Here is a 20,526-nt window from a genome sequence, read left to right on the forward strand (position 1 = left end):
GATGATAGAACAATTTTTAGAAAATAGCACCAATGAATTATTGAACTGGATTAGTCCTACAATCATATTTTATGAGCCAGGATGGAAATTACTGGACTTCTAGTCTACCACCCTGTTTAAAAAAAGAGAAAACCCAGAGAAGATAAGTGGCTTATCCAGGGAAAGATAATTCGTTAATAACAGAGCTAGGATGAGAATCAAGTATTCTGACTTTTAATCCAATATTCTTTCTCACAAGATTTTTAGGAACCAACTAATTATCTAGTTACTAGTTTTCTGGTATTGATGGTCACTTTAAGACCAACCAAACTCAGGGTTTTGATTTATAAGTATATGTATGTATTTCATATACGTATTTCACTACCAGGGAATTTAAATCTCTTCCAATTTTATCCCCTTCCTTTTACATGGGAGAAACTTAGGCTTATGGAGACTAAGTAAATCCAAATCATCTAACTGTATGAACTGTGATCTCTTTACGCTACTAATGAAAAGGAAGTTGGAAAGTAACATGATAGAACTTGAATGAAGTAAAATAATTTCCCTTTTTTTTTTTTAGCTCTTAATTTCTGATTTAGAAAAATTTTCCTCTCTAGTGATCTCTTTAGCAAGTATTCAAATAGAAAAAACCAGATCACCTGACATTTATATCACATAATTTCTTCAACAGAGGAAATAGAGGTTTTTAAAAAGTTATTATCTTGGTTTATTTTAAAAGGAAGCTGTAATGAACACCCTGAAGTGAAACTTCAAGTAGTTTCATGTATTTTGCATTGACAATTTCTCTGAACCTGGTAGTCTTATGACTCTTCACTTATTTACTCAAATTTTGCCAATTCTTAGGGCTTTAGAAATGATTTTTTTAATGTGCACAATACACTGTTAAGTGAAAAATCAGAATGCAAATTTGTATAAAAAGTATAAACACCGCTCTAAGTGCCTTCTTTCTTCTTTATATACTCGGCATTTTCCAAGTTTTCTACAATGAAGATATATTACTCCTATAATTGGGAGAAATTCTATAATTTAAAAAATGTATTAAGAATATAGGTTTGTTTTAATCAAATCTATTTCTGCCAAAACTGTATCTCCATTCTCTTTTACGTGAAAGTGATTACTCTCTATTTATGACCTAAAATATACTCTAAAAAGATAATTTGTAAGGTCACAATGATCAATTAACATTTAGTAACTCAATGGAGAGTAATAAAGCCAAGAGGATTATGAACTAGAATCAATCAATGCAAACAAGTTTCATCTCAGAGGTTTATTTTACTGCTTTCTTTGGAACTACAACTAGCTAAAAAGACAATTTGAAAATAATTCAGTTACACAAAAGAAATATTGATTGAAGAAATAACTGGTGGGAAAATTGCCATGTTGATGTTAAATATACTTACATAATTATAATTACAAAATGTATTGTTTTTGTGATAGAAATTGAAATGAAATGAAGACTGTATCAGCACTTAAAATAGGGTTGGGCACAATAAAAAAAGTCATTGAATGAATAGGCAGGTGCATACACTAATTAATGAAATAGAATATATTCTCCTAGAAGCCTTATAAGATATTTACTTATTCATTCAACACATATTTACTGAGCACCTAACCTCTGGGAGACGCAAAAGAGAATAAGACACCTGAGTGATTTTAAAAAACAGTCACCTAAGTTTCTGTGTCTGTCCCCTCCACTGAAAGGCGAGCTCTTTGGGGTTCCAGAGCTGTTTTGCACATCTCAACCCTGGTCTCTAACATGCTCAATAAATATATGGGAACTGAACAGTTGGTCAAAAATACATCTGGAGGAAAAGGTGAATGTGTGTCATATGAGAAATACAAATAAAATGTGATGGTTATTCACAGGAAAGACTGCACCAAGTAAGGTGGGGAAAGGAAATGCATTTGCCTAGAAGATTAGCAGGCATTCGAACAGCTAAGCAATGTAATTTAGCATGTCTAATGAAGCCCTTTATGTAACAGGCTTATCCCACTATATAAATACAAATCACCCACTCAAGTTCTAACACAGATTTCTGGCTCCTTCTCCTTCCTCTCAAGCAGATTTTGGGGTGCATAATTCTGGTCTTGGAATAATGTGTCATCTAGGCTCTATTTTCCAAGACACAAGGAAGTTACAAGTTCACAGCCATCTCTCCCCATTTCTGTATGAGGAGCCAAGATTGCTCTTTGCTCATTGACCCGTAGGTTGCGGTCTATCTTTTAATGTGGAGACACTGCCAAGCCAGCTGGAAGCTGCCAGGATTACACAAGTCAGAGATGCAAATGAGGTTGTGTTGGTTTAAGGGGAAAGACTGCAGAAGCAATATCTTTCCTACTTCCATGTAATATCCTCTGCTTTGAAATTTTGACGAAGTTTCTGGAACAGTTCATAAGCACATTTCTTTTGGGGGGGTACACTCTCTAGCTAACCAAAAATGTGAATGATAAGAAATTTAAGAGCCAGTATACAAATTAATTAATTTTTATTAAGCACCTGTTGGATTCCTAGCAATATAAGGAGCTATGGGTATAGTAAATTACATAGAAAAAATACAACCCTTGTATCTAGGAGTTATAATTTAACATACACAATAAATAAATGAAAAGTGTCAGGAAAAGCTGGTTTAATAGAACCAGCCTTGGACTGCAGATAAGTGACTGCTCTGTTGTGATGCTCTGCTTTGTGACTAGCCATGTGCACTTGAGCAAGCCACTTCACTTCCCTATGTGTCTCCAAAATGAGGAGTTGGATCATAGGAATACGTTGCTGCTCAAATAAGTTTAGGGACATTACGTAATATATGTATCCCTTTTGCTACCTTATATAAACTCTTGGACCTCAGAAGAGTATCAAGGAAAAAGTGGGAATGAGCTACTATTAATCACAAATTATTAGCATTTGAAAAAGCCTTTGTATTCATCTAGTCCAACACCTTAACGGTGAGAAAACTGAGGCACAGAAATATGAATTTCATAGCCTAAGAACACAGTCAGTGGTAGCTCCAGGTCTTTCGATCCAGTTCTTTTGATTCTGTTCTAATTAAGTTATCTTTTAGTGTTCCCAAACACATAGCCTTATTTTCATCGGGGAAGTCCTTCTAGTATTCATTGAGATTCAGTTGTTTTTTCCCCCCCACAGCTCTTTGATATTTTAACTAGTCATTAAAAACTCAGAAGACATGGGAAACAGCAAAGGTAGGGTACAGTAATTTTTCAGGGAATAGAAGTAATATTTAAATAGTTCCTTTCCATCACCTCTTCCTACCTAGCATAGCTATCATTCCTTTGACAAAAAAGTACTGTTGAGAAGAAACCTATAGAAACTTAGATGTTAACATGTTAATTATCTTTGGGAAGAGCGGGCCGTAAATGGAGATATCTTGAAACTATTATATTTGTACCTACATAAAGAAAATGATTTGTTATAGATGGTTATTTGCCACAGACTCTGCAAATTTATATTACATTTTGGGAAATAATAATCAAATAAAGTTGTATAATTTAGCTTATAGTGTTCCCAAAAGCCAACCTGGAAAAAGAACTGCAAAGAGGATTTACAGTCTATTCAAGCCCATAATACTACAAGACTTGCTGCTGTACATGAGTGTCCTGGAAATTTTTCCACACCTGCTAAAACATGTCCTTTCCCTGAACCTCTGTTTAGCAATAGCTCAACAAGGAAAGGAAGGTGGTTGACGTGATCTGAGGATTTCAATGTCATAAGAGAGAGTTGGCACACAAAGGTGATATACTTTATAACACTGAAAAATTTTCCATGTCTCAGGAGAAATTGCTAAATTTTAGGGAAAATATTTTTACATTAAAAACTCATCCTTCTTTGAAGGAAATGCTTCTCTTGGGTCAGGAACTTTCTCAATAAGGACAAGTCTTTTTATATTCTCTAAAAACACTTCCATGTGGCAGCTGAAAACAGGATGTAACAAAGAACTATAGAAAACAATGCTCATGGCATTAAAATTATTGGGAAAGAGATGGAGAAACCACTTAAATATGATACAGTAGGCTTAATATGTCTTTGAGAGTGAGAAGAACTTCAACATTCAAATGTCACCCTTTTTAATATTAAAAAAAGAAAACAAGATTGATGTTGACATTCTTTAAAACAAACAAAAACAAAACTGTACAAAGATACCAGAATAACTGGGAAAGGATTCATTTCCTCAACCAAAATTATCACATTATCAAAGTACACTGATTAATGTTTCATCGGTAACTTGATCTTTACATACATGTATACAAAGATGGATACGTATGTGCATGTATGTACATATAGTATATATACACTATATGTATAGTGAATTCACTCCCCATCCCTCATTTACTCAAGTCCCAGCACATGGTCCAAAGCCCAGAAGAAGTTTGGTAGAAAGAAAGTTAGGGTCAGAAAAATGGTTTATGAAGCAGTCTATTCCTTCTTCCCTTAATGCCCTCCGTCCTTGGGTACATAATGGGTATCCCTCTTTGAAACTCTGACGGAGTTTAAACTCAAACTAAATATACATTTGGAGTTGGGTCATATCTGGCGTCGTAGTGTTAGGGGACTGAAACCGCCCACCCTGGCCAGGCACCGTAGTAACCACTTGCATGCGTTATCTTACAACAGGAGGTCCTGGTAAGGAATGGGGAACTAACAAGCTACCACCAACGGGAAGAATTCGGGAAAGGTCAAAAGGAGAGAGGAGACTCTAGTCCAGATGTCCTACCAACTTCCCAGAATCCTTCTCACTGGAATCAATCTTGGCTGAGTGACCAGGAAGTACCTTGGGTCAGAGTGATTGGCCAGAGACAACCCGTAAACTAACACAATTACCATAAAACCTGAGACTGCAAGCCACGTGGCAGAGTTCTCCTGGGTTCCTTACCCTGCTGTTCTCTGCCCGGGCGCCCCTTCCCAATAAAGTCTCTTGTTTTGTCAACACGTGTGTCTCCTCAGGCAATTCATTTCTGAGTGTTAGACAAGAGCCCACCCTTGGGCCCTGGAAGAGGTCCCCCTTCCTGCAACAACAGCACAGGATATTTTTATTATGTTTGGTTCCTGTCAATGTAAGGTCCTTACAGTCAACTTCTACTCTTTTGAAAAATCCAAGTACCTGGCATTAAACACGGTTTCTACCGAGGGCACCACAAGCCTGCAGCAAAAGCCACTGGATGGAGTTTATAATAGAAAACAGACACGAATTTCAACTTTTATTCTGAGGGGAAATCTTACAATGGGATTAAGAAGAGTTTAGGGGAAGGACATAAATGTTCATTGAATATCTTCTAGGGGTAGCATAGCTATGCTGCTTCGTTTAATATTTAAAACAATCATAAGAAGTTTTTCTTACCATCATTTTACACATAAGGAAATTGAGGCACAGAGAGTTTAAACAAGTCCAAAGTCAAAAGGTATGACTCATATAAAGGTAAAGCAAGTTTGGTTACTTTATAGTAACCAAAGCTAGGCAGAAGTCCCACAAGTTCTAGACCAAAACCAAGAGGCAAAATGTAGAAACTGACAGAGTAGCTGAAGTGATGGAAACTAGTACTGAGTGATTGGATTTTATTTTGCCATTGAGTGTAGCATGTGGATTTTTGAAGAATTAGGCCCACATTTTCAGGCTTGTGTTCCCTTTTAAAGATATCAACTAGTTTGGCACAGTTTAAGTTACCAGAATATGTTTGCTAGTCATTTTTTAAATTATATAATTCTTTTAAAAATGAGAATAATACTGGGACTTCCCTGGTGGTGCAGTGGTTAGGAATCCGCCTGCCAATGAAGGTGACATGGGTCCGGGAAGATCCCACATGCGTGGAGCGGCTGAGCCCATGCGTCACAGCTACTGAGCCTGTGCTCTAGAGCCTGCGAGCCACAACTACTGAAGCCCTCATGTCTAGAGGCAGTGCTCCACAATAAGAGAATGAGATGCCACAATGAGATGCCCATGCACCGCAACAAAGAGTAGCCCCCGCTCACTGCAACTAGAGAAAGCCCGCATGCAGCAATGAAGGCCCAATGCAGCCAAAAATAAATTAATAAATTAATTTTTAAAAAATGAGAATAATACTGAGAAATACCCAAATAATTCCTATCAACCTTTTAAGATGATCAAGAGGTGAAAATGCCCACAGATATATAGAATTAGAACTTGCCTAGATAACACAGCTCATTCATAAAATTCATTTGTTACTACCAGCCATTTCCTTTTATGTGAATAAACTAAAAGTTAAAATGGAGGTTGCTTAAGCTCTTTTCCTTGCTTTAAAAGGGAATATAGATAGATAGAGTATAACTTTGGATACTGAAATAAGATCTAGTCTGATTTTAGCTTCATTTCACCAAAGACAAAAATGTACATTACATAACATTCAATGTTTTTTTAATACCAATTAAAGCCACTCTTTAAAGTCTTATAGCTAAAAAAAAAAAAAAAAAAAAAAAAAAAAGGTTACATTCTATTCTAGCTACCAAATAGAGCTCTACTTCTCTCTGTTTGTGAACTGAGTTATAATCTTGGTCTTGGGATGCAGGAATCCTCTTCCACCTGTCCTCCACCTATAGCCTCAAAATATTATTAGGTAGCTCTGGTGGTTTTAAAATATACCCACAAATTGTTTTATACTGCTCTCTTCAAAACATGGGTCATAAGGCCCCTCCCCTTAGTATGAGCTGGATTTACTAACTTGCCTTTAACAAATAAAATAAGTTGGAAGTGATGGTATATGACTTCTGAGACTAGATCTTAGAAGGCATTTTGGTTTCCTTCTTACTCTGTGTCTTGGATAACTCACTCTGGGAGAAGCCAAATTCCATGCTGCGAGGACACTCAAGCAGCCCCGTGCGAAGTCCAACATGGTGAGAGACTGATGCCTCCGGACAGCTCCTCCCACAAGGAGCTGAGGCCTCCTGGCTGCGGCCACGGGAGGGAGTTCGGAAGCAGTTCCTTCAGCTTAGGCAGCCTTCAGATGCCATTTTAATTACAACTTCATGAGAGACCCTGAGCTAGAATCACCCAGCTTTACCACTACCAAACTCCTAACTCACAGAAACTGTGGCATAATAAATGTTTGCTGTTTTAAGCCCTTAAATTTAGGGGTGGGCTTCCCTGGTGGCGCAGTGGTTGAGAATCTGCCTGCCAATGCAGGGGACACGGGTTCGAGCCCTGGTCTGGGAAGATCCCACATGCTGCGGAGCGGCTGGGCCCGTGAGCCACAACTGCTGAGCCTGCGCGTCTGGAGCCTGTGCTCCGCAACAAGAGAGGCCGCGATAGTGAGAGGCCCGCGCACCGCGATGAAGAGTGGCCCCAACTTGCCGCAACTAGAGAAAGCCCTCGCACAGAAACAAAGACCCAACACAGCCATAAATAAATAAATAAATAAATAAATAAATAAATAAATAAATTTAAGAATTTAGGGGTAATTTGTTATGTAGCAACAGATAATATAGTAGCTAAAGTTATATAATGGAGAAGAAAGTACTTGAAAATAAGAACAATGCACAACATCATTAGTTCATCTTTAAGTGATCACATCACACAAAGACTATTTTTTAGTTGACACTTTCAGGAGCTATTTAAATAATCTGTCATTTTGGCCTCTTTTTTTTTCCTGCCTTATGGTTTGTTCACAACTTTGCTTAGAACCACAGAAAAGTTGGCTGATGAAACCTAATGAGGGACCTGCCTCTGCTGCTTGTTAACAAGAATATCACAGCATAACCTTAAAGCTCTTCCCCAGTCACTTGGTGTCATTACCTCAGTTAAGCTCACCAAAAAGCAATTCTGCTTTGATCTAATATACACACCTTTCCCAACAACGCTGTGCTGTACTGGATACAGTTTTAAGTATATATATAGCCAATGAACTGTATGTGGTCCATAGATTTTTTGTTATTAATCTAATTTTCATCTTACAGAGTAAATGACTAACTCTCAACTCTAGATGCTGATTACACTGCTTGAGAATTGAAGGAGGCTAGTCTAGATTGTACAGTCAGAGCTGATTCTAGACGTCATCCAACTCTGTGAGCACAGTTTGGTCTAATATCTTAAACCAATTAGGATTCAGCATTAGCAGAAGTAACCGTTCTAAAAATAAAGTATATCAGTTAGGAATACATTCAGCTTTGAGGAACAGAAAACCTAACAATAGTGGCTTAAACAAGTATGCGGCTTATATTTCCACACAATAAGAAGTCCAGGCATAGGTGGTCCAATGCTGATGCAGTTACTCAAGAATGTCAATGATGAATAAAGCTCCACGCATTTGCCTGCTTCACCATCCTTAACATGTGCCTTTTGCCCTGAGGGTTGCAAGATAGCTGCTAACTTACCAGATAACAAGTTCCAGCTCCAGGGAGGGAGAAGGGCAAAGGACAAAGCTTTCTCCTCATGAAGCTTTGCTTTATTTTTTTTCAAAAAAGAAAGCCCTCCCCAGGCATTTCTGACTACATCTCATTGGCCAGAATGGGGTTTCATGACCACCCCTAACTGCAGGGGAGGCTGACAATTCAAATACTTATCCTTACAGTTGCCGTAGAAAAGAACATCAAGAAAGAAATTGATTGAAAGCGTATGGAATGATCTAACACTCTCACCTTAGGGACCCTAAGGTTTTGGGGAATATACATATATTTTTATAAAAATATAAATATATATTTACCTGTAAATATATATAATAAAACATATTTGTATAATATATATTTATATGTAATATATAATAAAAATATAAATATATTTATATATTTTATAAATATATTGTGTATAAATATAAATATTTATTTTAATATTTAAAAAATTCATTCATTCAGCAACACTTTTTCCATGGAAGTTGCTCAGGGAGAAAATGTTTTGGTGCATTCCTGGCTGGGGGTACTTAGTGCTGAATACCACTAGCACTGAAAGTAATAAATGTTATCCCTCTTCTATATCATGAATATGAATGGTGCTCTGAAGGCTGAATGCAACCAAAGAATTTACGTGAGAAATGAGGCATGAAACATTTTTGAAAATATATTAGCTCAAAGTCCGTATTACTGCATATTTTATACCCTTTTCAATATGCTACAAAAGGTTTGAGCCATCAACTGAATGCTGCCGGAAAAGAACAAACAAGAACAAGGATACAAAAATCAAGGCTGGGAGTCAAGTTGCCCCAAGATATTCTTTATGGTCGTTATAATGATCATAGTACCAGGCAGCTGGCTTTGCTTCAAACTCTCCCCTTGAGCACTTCTCCTGCAAGCCTGGTTCTCCAACAAACTAATCCCAGGCCAAGTAGACAAAAATATTCACGGAGTAAAGTCAGTATTGGAGAAAGCATTCCATAAATATCTTCCCACACTCCTGCCACTTGGTTCCTTGTACTTTCTTTCACATCTGAGATCTTCTTCTCAGTTTGAGAACATGAAGGAAACATGTCTTGTTGAGTGTTTTCTGGCTGGAAATTCAATTCATGTTTAAATCTTTTATTCTGAATGTTTGCATTGTCCAAAATCTATTTTGTAGGCATGGTCCTAGGGTAATAATAACTATAATATGTTTTACATCTTATGAACTTTATCCCATGTTAATGATATTCAGTAAAATGGCCAGTGATATGAAAATGTTCACCCTTTTAAGATATTATTCAGTATTTTGATCCTTTCTACTTTTATATAGTTCTAAAAAGTTCTGTAATGAATGCGTATCATTCCTGTAATATGGAACAACTCTCAACTTTGGTTTTTCCAGGAGGCTGTTGTCTTCCCAGACCAGAACTGAACCAAGTTGGGGCTTGTAAAGTGAAAATATGTGAGACATCAAGTCTGCAGACAAGTTCTCATCAACTATCTGGTTCCCAGAGTCTCATGGTTTGTGTACTGAGCCACCTCTGAAAACTCACATAAAAATACTGATTCCTGGACCCCAGACATGATAATTCAGTTGGACCGGGGTGTGGCCCAGAAATCTGCATTTTTAACAAATACCCTAAGTTATTCTGATATAGATGGTCCCCAGGCCACACTTGGAGAAACAATGCTCTGCTAAGTCATTTGCTCACATGATGAGAGGCCACAGTCTGTGCCAAAGTCCATTCTTATGGATTCCACCAAAAGGCCAATTTCCCCTTCACACCAGAGAATGGTTCCCTCTCTCCTTCATCTTTCAAAGGGTAAACTGCTTCTACTTTTCTTTTGCTCAGTCACGAGGAGTTAATATATTAATAATTTTCATAGCGCTGCTTAATATTTAATAATACTCTGTTACACTGAAGTATTCTGTCATACAGAAAAAGTGTTTCTTCATTAACTAAGCTCAATTGAATGCCTACTATGAATAAGAAGAGGGATATTAAAGATAGATAAGACCACCTCCCAACTCTCAAATGAAGATTTCTAGATTAGATAGCTCCTGTCTGTCTGTCACTGGGTATGAATTCCCTCAACTAATCTTTAGTGATAAACTACATAGTACATTTGAATGGTTACCATTCTAGAAGAATCATTTCTTAGCCAATTAAAATGCACAGAAAGTTTGGTGTTAAAGATTTATCTTTAACCCTTTAGTCTAAGAATGTTCTACATCATTTTCTTATTTCTAAGAGATAGTTCTATTTTTCTACTAAAGACCTAAAGAAGAATTCCTCTGGGCACAAAACATGTCAGGGGAGCTCTTACTATACACCAGTTGTTATTTTTTCCTTGCTATCAGACAGTGTTTCACTTAGGCTCATCTAAATTTGGGAGGATGAGACTGCATGTTTCAGAGATAATCTGCCAGCTGTGCTCGTGGAAGGGTCATTAAGTTCTTGCAAAGTGTAAGAGGAGGAGGAAGGGGAAAGAGAAGAAAGGAGACTCTATAACAACAACTAAATTTTTAAAAACATCTCTTAAATGCCAGCCATGAGGCTAAGTGCTTTAATGAAGTATTTCACTTAATCCTCATGACAGCCATGAGATATAGGTTCTTTATAGATTGATTTTACAGATGATGAAAACTGAGGCATCGAGAGATTAATTGCCCAAGGTCATATAGCTACGAGGGCCAAACTAAGACTCCAGCAGAGCTCTGTCTGTTTTCAGAGCTCTCAGCCGTGCAATGCAGGGGAACCCATCGGTTGGCAGACTTCCCGGCAAAGTGCAAACTTGTGCAGCCGCCCTCTCGGGAGCACAGTTCCATAACTCCGGCGGCATCAGAGCAGCCAGCGGAAACCGTGCTTGATCAAAAGTTATGGCCCACTGTCTAATTCATCGGAGGACCTCCGACAGCCTCAGAAATCAGGTTGGATTTAGGAATTTGAGTCCCCTTTCCTCACCAAATCAACCCCTCATAATTCATATGCTACATACCCTCTACCTGTTGATCAGTCTACTGTGCTGAGGAAGGTCAGTTCTAAATTTTCTAATAAAACCATCAGAATGATTAAAGAGAACCCTATGGCTGTCAGAAAAATATCAAAAATCAGTATGATGACTGAGTTGGCCCTATTGACTCATATGTGATTTTTTGTTACAGGGTGAATAGCAATTATTTGGCTGTTAATTAATGCTATGTTATTATTTGGGAGGCCCAAGGTTCAGACATTCTTAATTGCTTGAACTCCTGGGCTAATTAATGCAAGTTTTAAAGGGATATGTCAGAAATCACAGTATATGTTTTTATATCAAGCATAAAACATGAGGGACATGCCACTCACTGAAGATTGCCAGATAGTTCTAAACACTTAGCACAGGTCTTGTCAGAGAAAATCCCAGCATATTAATTTACCAAGTTCAGAGTTACTTATCAAAAGGCTATAGAGCATGATGTTTTGCATAATCAAAATGGCTTATTAACTCGTCATCATTTAATTTTTTCATTTATATTCCAATTCACAGAGACATAAGCATATGAATTACAAAACAGCCTGCAGTAACTAAATACAAAATAGCTACAAGGCTAAGTATTGTACACTACGTACACATCAATAACAAGATGATTTTCACAAAACACCATGTAAATGTTGATTATTCACATTACCTGATAAGAAATGCCTTGTAGATTTTTTCCTTGAAGAATATGTGTATTATTACTCAAAAGAAAATCATCTTCATTTAGATCTATGAAAAGAGGTAAACGTTACACAGAGATTATCAGAAATTACAAGATTTAAGAAGTTTAAGTGCAATTGAATACCTAAATATTTTTCTTTAGTCTATTAAGGCATTATATTGACTAGACCATGAACGTTTACTTTCTTAAAGATACACTGTTCTTCTAAGAAACCGATCAAAGTAAAATAGAAATTAAAAAAAAAAAAAAAAACAAAGAATGCCTCTGACCAGCTGTGTCCTTGAGCAAACCATGGAACTTCTCTGGGACTCAGTTTCCTTCCCACTTATAAAAGAGCAGCATCTGAGCTACTAAACCGCTTCTAACTCCAAAAGGCTATGAGGTAATGTTATCACCTCACTTGTTTCTGTTAAACCGAGCTTTCCATCCCTGGCATTTTGAGCTTCATTAGCTTATGTCTTCTCAGCATGAATTATTTATGTTGAAATTGTTCTCTGCCTGCTTTGGTAAAAGCTTTGGAGTGTGTCATCCATTTGCTTGCAGCTAAATGAAACCTTTTCAAAAGATAGCAGCATTTTCCTTTCAGGCCCTGTAAAAGGGGCTCCATTTATATAAATCTGACATACACAGTGTGCTAAAAGAAGACAGGACTTCATGGATCACTTAATCCAAGCCCCGTAGTTTACAGATGAGGATACTGAGACCCACAGAAATCACCTGGCCTCCAGGCCAATGACTTTTCCTTTCACCTTCACTCCCTTTTACTTCTAGTCACTACTACTACTTCAAGTTTCCACTACTCCTCAATCTTGTATTCTGAGGAGGAGGAAGGAAGAGGCAAGGCCTACCTTCCACGCATAGTGAAAAATAGGAGCAGGTTTATCCCCCAACCCCCATTATAGCTATGGTTAAAAGATATATTAAATTCACAGCTCAGTCTCAGAATTATTTACACCACCTAGTTGATATTTCACATCAGAGTCACCACGCTACAGGGCTCCAGAAAATACTGAAATTTTAAAATGAGCTGGTTTTGTGATCTGGCTCTTTGAAGAAAGATCTGCCATCACACAGTCAGAATGATAGAAACAGAGTTTTTATACCGTTGTTTTTTTTTTTAGTTTCTGTACTTAGAAAAAAAAATTCTTTCCTCTGTTCCTATATTCTTTTTCATCTCTTTTCTTTTTGTTGAGCCCTCTAACCTGAATTTTGGAGAGCTCCCTCTATAATTACTCTTTTGGGCTCAGGAAAACACCAGTGAAGTAGACTCCTGTACTCTCGAATCTGGAAGCCACAGAGTGAGGGGTGTGTACAATGCATTTATATCACTTACATAACAGTGCAAGGCAGTAAAATGAGTGATTCAGACACTACGGTGGGAAGAGAGCACTAGGACCCAGAGTCCTCCCAGAAGACGCAGGGCCTCAATGGAAGCTTGAAAAATGGAGATTGTTTGGAAAGGCAGAAGAAAAGGAAAAGTTACAGATACAGCAGCAATGCTGTGAACACTAGCCTATAGTGTGGAATAAGTGCAACATGTTTAGTTAAATGTAGAAATTGAGATTGGTCACGTCAGAAGGCAGTTCTAGATATTGCACAAGAGGAGGTGAGCCCGGGTGGGTGAGTAAGGCCAAATGGCAATGGACCTTGAGTGCCAGGTGGAGGAATGTGGACATAACCCACAAGACCAATGCTGCAAATATAAACATCTACAGAAGGCAAATAAATAATTTAACTCAAGGAAGTGAATTTTGTCAAGGAGACATTGGGAGATCTGTGGTGAGGTGAAGGTCCGCCATTGCTGACGGGCAGCCATTGTTCTCAGCTCTCTCAACAGAAATCACCTCAGACTTTGGACCCAGAATTGACAACGTCCCTCATGTTTTTCAATAGAGTATAAATATATGAATTTTAAGGTAAAATTTCCTGATTTTTAAAATACTGTATGGCCTAAACAAGCTTTTTCTCAAAATAAATTTACTTCTAGAACTACCCATTTGTGGCCTCTGCTTAAAAAATGGGAGACTTCTGAGGGTTTTGGACGAAGAAAGGGACACCAGGAAAATGACATTTTATGAAGATTAACTCTTTGTTTTGTAATCTTATACATTTTATTTATTTCTAATCTCCCAAATGTTATCCTACCAAAAACATTTATAAAGATAGGAGCAATTTGGTCCGAAGCAGCAACAAAGGCAATAGTTGAATTAGGCAATATGCAGGTTATATTTTCCAAAGACAGCCACAACAATATCTCCCATAGCACATGTTCTTCTGCAATGTGACCTTAGCACTCCTCTGCCAAGAAATGGAGTTTAATTCTCCTTCTTTTGAATTGAACTGGCCATAGTGATTTGCTTGTCACAGGAGAATGCAGTGGAAGTGATGTTTTGTGACCTCCAAGTCTGGGTCAGAAGAAGGCTGGCAGCTTCTATCTGGGTCTCTTGTGACGCTCACTCTCAAGACACTTCCTTGTGTGATGTGTGAAGCCCCCTCTCATGTCTTTCCCTCTTGAAACCCAGCCTTTAGCCTGGGAAAACCTCAAATAGAGGCCACATATTAGTTCTCCAGTTGACAGTCCCAGCTGAGCCCAACCTGAAGTTATCCCAGACAAGTACCAGACATGTAAGTGAAGAAACCTCTAGATGACTCCAGCCACCAGACATTTAAGTCTTCCTCAGTCATTCAAGTCTTCCTAGAGGAAGCCTCAGACGTTGTGAAGTACTACCCTGACTGAATCCCTGACTTGCAAAATCCATGAGCCGAATAACATTTTGCTTTATGTCATTACGTTTTGGGGTGGTTTGTTGTAGCAATAGATTATCTGTACATGCGTGAACTACATCAGCAGGTCACAAAAGACAGTGTACATAAGAATGTATCTTCCAGCATAAATGTTCAGACTCCAACTGCCCTTCAAATGCAGATGCAGGAAAAAAAAAAAAAAAAGAGATTTGATTAAAAAAGCAATATCTCTAATCAGCTTCTAGGTGATTCTAATGGAAATTAGACTTCGGACCATACTCAGGTAACTATAATTCTAGTAAGAACTCTCCTAAAGAATTGAAGGGATACCAAGATTCATTGGTATAAAACACTAGAACTCAGAATGTTCTTGTCATTCAATTCAGAAAGGCTTCCTTAGAAATAAAAGAGGCCTGCTGTGGCAGGCAGCCTTTGCTTAGGAAGTTTATTCCCGCATCATAAGCAGACATTCAGGTGTGAGATCAGACTTCTCTCTGTCATTCCTCATGTAGTCCCGTCTAAACAGAGTTAAAGTACATGCTCTTGGGAAATAATGTCTCAATCAAATTGTGGTCCCTGAAAATTAAGCAGAACAGTAAATACACTTGTGACTCTATACATTTACCATCTTGAAAATGAGGGTATCAAGCCAGTAAAGAAGAAGATTTAATAAGATCTCGAGAAGTTAAGCTGAAATACTTATATGCTTATGCTTACTCTGAAAAGGCTGGTCAAATAATGATATTGACTAGAATTCAGGAAAGAATATTTCAAACTAATGGTAACTCCAGTGTTAAACTGGAAGGTCCTAATATCTTTACCAATGGGGTTTTTATAATGAATCTCATCAAAATCATACGTAAAGAGGATTTATTTTAAAAATAATTTTGCAGCAGCATGAATGGAGTTAATTTTCCTTCCATCACTAACCATGTTTCCTGAATGTATCCAGCCCCTTATATCCTTTACAAACATAGCCAATTATTTTCACATATTTTCTGTTTCATGGAATAGTCTATCACAGTAACACCATTTGAAAAGAATCTCTAAATCTCCAAGTGCGTTTTGTTTCCTTTACCATTTTTAAAATTTTGCTTTGTTTTTATTCTTTGTACTTTCTGGTATAAAATAATGAAAACCCTGTTCTTGAAAATATCTTTACTTAAATCATAACTTGATCTTGGGTAAATTCCAATTCATAGATTTCAAAGTTTATTCTTTTTAGGCTTTTTTTTCCCCCATAAAACTAAGGCCAAAATAAATTTAAAGATTTTTAAAATCGATGTTAATATACTAAAATGAATATTATGAATATTCTGCCTGTTTAGAATGCTAAAAATAAAACAATTAACATGAATTATACATTAATTTCCCTTGATACCTAAATTATGCCAGTCGTTCAGTTGTAAAGTCCTGAGCACTCAATTTAGCCTGCATGTATTTTACAGATGTAGTCTCAGTATCACAGATGTAGATTTAGATGAAAGTATTCTTAGAAGAAGGAAATGGACTACATAAACTAAAAACGCTTCTGGCTCTCAACTATTGTGATAAAATTTGTCTTAAGCAACAGAACACAATCATGTTATTGGGCTATGTGACTATCTTTATAGATTAAAATACCAGGTACAAATCCTTGGCTAAATATAGCCTGTGGAAGTTTCTTTCTTTCATCCTGAAGTTACTCTTCAGGACTGAATTGCTGTTAATATAACTTGTGTCATGTGGAAATACCATTTTGATATTGAAATTGAGAGGAATGGACTTTTTTTGGTTCTTGAAGTATGCAATAGATTCTTCAGGAGTTTATGTCACTCCTATCATTTCCCTATATGTTTTCTTCTGTTTTATTGAAAGATGGTCTTTACAATTTCATCATTAGTGTTCAATAAAAACATGGGCTGTGGATGGTAACAACGATGCACCTACCTATCTTCACCTCAGTAAACTTCACAGGCTGCCTATCCTCAGGCCCAGTAAACCACTCTTAAGTAATTATGCAATTAACAGCTAAATAGTAGTGTTTAAAATGAGAAAGAAACATTATAGGTTGATATGTAAGGCACAGATTGCTTAGAAATACTCTGAGCCTTCCAAAGGAAACTACTACACCCATAAAATTCAAGTCCACAGCTTGTGGCTCTCCCTCTCCCACTAAATTTCTCCCTTCAATTTACAATGGAACCGACAGCCTTGGTCTCAGGCCATCAACTCTTTCTAGCACAGCATTAATCCCTAAGAAATGTCCTGTGACTCAGCTGGTACTGCTGAAATGTCAGCTGAACTTCTTAGGCACACGTGCACACACACACACACACACACACACACACACACACACACACACAGACTGAACACAGGGGCGCTTAAGTATCTGAGAAATATCAAAGCTGAAAAGTCTTCTTTAAAGGCATTCTTTTTTGTTCTCTGACAATGAAAAGATCACTAATCAAGCACCTCAAGTCAGGCCAAGATTTTTTGCTGCTTTGTCAGTGTAGCTATAATAGAATTACTTACCTATTACTGTTAAATTTAAAACAAAAACAAAACCCACAACATTTTACAAAAAGGAAGTTAAAGAAAATAGAATACTTCAAGAGGTTTATGGCAAAATTTATGACTAAAAATAATCTGTAATATAGTTATACCTTCTTTATTCACAGATTAATGTACAATAATCTAAAAGTAACACATGCTTATTAGAGATGGATGAATGAATGGATGGGTGGATGAATGTTTGATTAACTAACTGAGGTGTGAATGAATACAGCTAGCATTCATGAGGTGAAGACAGAATCCAATCAAAACACAATATTAATAAAACATTTCCTATAATTAAAAGAAAATATCTAAAATAATCCCAAAATGTTTCACCTGTTTATTTATTTATAATGGAGAAATCTGTAAATCTTTAAAAATTAAGTTAAAACTATTTACCAAAACATTATTCAATTTTGGATAAAATTGATATATTTCAATGGAAAATGATTATTTTCATAAATAATTACTTTGTAAATCTATGAGCTCCTTCATGGAGCTCAAAAGGCAAAAATCTGAACAGAATGTATAATCAAACCATTAAATTCCTGACTATAAAAATACATTATAATTCCCTTTGTCCCCAAATATTAAAAAATCTTTTAAAATTAAAAATCAGAAACTCTTAAATAATCAATAAGTAATATGAGCAATTATTTCTTGTTCCAGTATCATTGGAGGGTGAATACCAAGCAGATCAACTTTTTATGTTCTTGTTCATCTTTCTGAACTCTTAGGACTTTCTGTTTTATTCATTACCTTCCCAAAGTTAAGTAATTTTAATTATGAAGTCTTTTATTATTAATAAATTTTCCTATATCTGACTGCTAATTTGCTTTTCTTGGGATTTTTTTAATCATAAAATGACATAATTTTGCATTAATAGTCAAGTTTATTTCTCTTAAATTCTTAAAGAAAACCTAAAAATCACAACTGTTAATATATTTTTGCATTCTTTTAGACATTAAAGACTTTCAAATATTTTTGCAACTTATTCTTTGCTTCAACAGGCAACTTAATTAAATTCTACTTCCTTTCTGCATGTCTGTGTATATCTACACACACACGTATATGTTCTATTAATAATATATACATTCTATTCTATTAGTTTTTCCTTTTTAAGTAGACCACAATGCACTGTTTATTTTAATGAAGAAAGATGTAAATTTTTCTTACCTGCCCTTTAAACTGCTTTGGGCAAATGCAAAGTCAGCTGAACTAAATTTAGCAATTACCTTTTAGCTGACAGAGTCTTGTGATGTGGGAATCATTCTCAGGCTTGCTGGGTTCCTGCCAAGTTGTGTCATTCACAGTTTTTCCCTCTAAAGCAAAGCAGAAGATTGGTTAGAAGAATTCACGGTAACATCTGTGTAAGAAATTTGACATCAAAACAAGTTCAGCACACGGTTGTAACTTGGTAAGTAATATGTTAAGAAAGCATTGTGGTCCATTCTGGGGAGTTCCGGTCCCTGATGGACACTCCCAGATGTTCTGTGGCCTCCCATTTATTTCCATAAACTACATAAGCACTCAAGCATAGATGGTAGAAGGTTGCTACTGAAATACCTCTTGAGAGCTTTTGATTACATTATTCTTTGGAGTATTTTTCTTGAATTAATAACCATTTATTTTTTATACATCAATTAAAGTAGCTCCACCCTCCACATTCTTCACTGTTTTTAACAAAATGATTAAGTAAGCGTGTACAGAGAACACTGAGTTGTTTCAGGAAACTCTTAAGATCCTTGACTGGGAGAACCATGATTTTTCCAGCCTTGTCCTTCTAACACCTGGAGCAGGGTCTAGACATGTTGTAAAGAAGTGAACTTCACCAGAATGAAGAACTGGAATCCCTTCTAATCTGTTTACTGAAGACTAATCATCCCACATGCTGTATCACACCATTGATAAAGCAAATTTTAAATAACGCAACAAAAGCATCACACAAACTCAGCATGCTGTGCTGTTTTTAAAGTCAGTATTTGCTCTCATATTTGACTACAGAGAAGGCAGGTGATCACCAAGAATTATTTTAGCATGGAAACATCTAGAGTCTTATGTGCACAAACTGAATATGCTATGAGAAGGGCATATATGAATGGAAAATAAAAGAGTGACTACCTCCTTTTATTTCAGATCATGCACTATTCAAATCAGGGCTAGTATTCTAAATATTTAGCAACTACTGCCCACAGGGCCTTGACTAATGAGATAGGACTCAGTCCCTGTAGATGTTGCCACTGGAAGAATATCAGACCCAATTAAAATGCAGATGCCCTTGGTAGTTGCATCCATGGATGATCATCACTTTGGCCTGAATGTGCTTTTCATACCCTACCCAGGAAGCTGGTTTTGAAAAGAGGAAAAAGGGGGTTTGAGCATCCAACTTCTAGGTGCTGCTGGGGAGAAAGGGTACCCACAAGTTTGATGAACTGAATAAAAAATGAATTATTAACTGAATAATCCAGTTGTTCTGTCACTACAAACGTTTTATAATTAGTATAAAACATTCTATTTTTCTATATTCTGTAAAGGAAAGAGAGATAGCTTCCATTAACTTTCTAAAAATAATTAGATATTTACTTTAAAATTAAAATACAAATCAAGCCAATTGCCCCTATTATTACTATGGGTACTGTAACCACAGAAACTGAAGAAAAGCTCTGGTGCTTGAAATGCTGTGGAAAGTCTTTTATAATTCAACCATTTTTTATTTCTTTTTTATTCATTCCTAGATTCCTAGATATGAAAAGATATCTAAGAGATCATCTTGACCATGGACCTTCCAAGCTAAAGTTGGGAAATTGGAAGATAGTCAGCCAATAAGCCAAAAAGAATTATTTTTTTAATATGAAAGGAAATTATTCTGAATAAATCAATGGTTTATTTGTCTTAGTCATTTAAAATTAGAATGGAGCCACATTTCTTTTTTTAAATTTCTTCTATAAAATTCAAAGACAAATCAATTTGACTTTCATCCATTACTTTCTGTTGCTTTATGGCACTAGCAGCAGAAAATCACTCTTAGAGAAAGAGAACATATCATTTGCATGAGTAATCTTATGAATTACTAACCAAATACTTTGCTTTCAGACATAGATCTCCGGATTGACCTAGAAAAATAAAAGAAACCAATATTTAAGTCTAGATTTAATAATTTATATTTTAAGTGAACAGAAATTAGATCACTTAGACATGTGTGCAATGTTTT

At 36.4% G+C, this 20,526-nt stretch overlaps 1 protein-coding gene across 1 annotated transcript in view; it reads right to left on the reverse strand.

Annotated features, from left to right (window-relative positions):
- LOC118895014 (SAM domain-containing protein SAMSN-1) overlaps positions 1-20,526 on the reverse strand; it is a 124,826-nt gene that overhangs the window by 86,495 nt on the left and 17,805 nt on the right. The window contains exons 3-5 of the mRNA XM_036851874.1: positions 20,391-20,428; positions 18,551-18,637; positions 12,003-12,082 (exon numbers count right to left, since the gene is read on the reverse strand). Of these exons, the coding sequence (XP_036707769.1) occupies positions 12,003-12,082; positions 18,551-18,637; positions 20,391-20,428 (205 nt within the window). The remainder of the gene's footprint in view (positions 1-12,002; positions 12,083-18,550; positions 18,638-20,390; positions 20,429-20,526) is intronic.

This window comes from Balaenoptera musculus, chromosome 4, assembly GCF_009873245.2.
Source record: "Balaenoptera musculus isolate JJ_BM4_2016_0621 chromosome 4, mBalMus1.pri.v3, whole genome shotgun sequence".
NCBI classification, from domain to species: domain Eukaryota; kingdom Metazoa; phylum Chordata; class Mammalia; order Artiodactyla; family Balaenopteridae; genus Balaenoptera; species Balaenoptera musculus.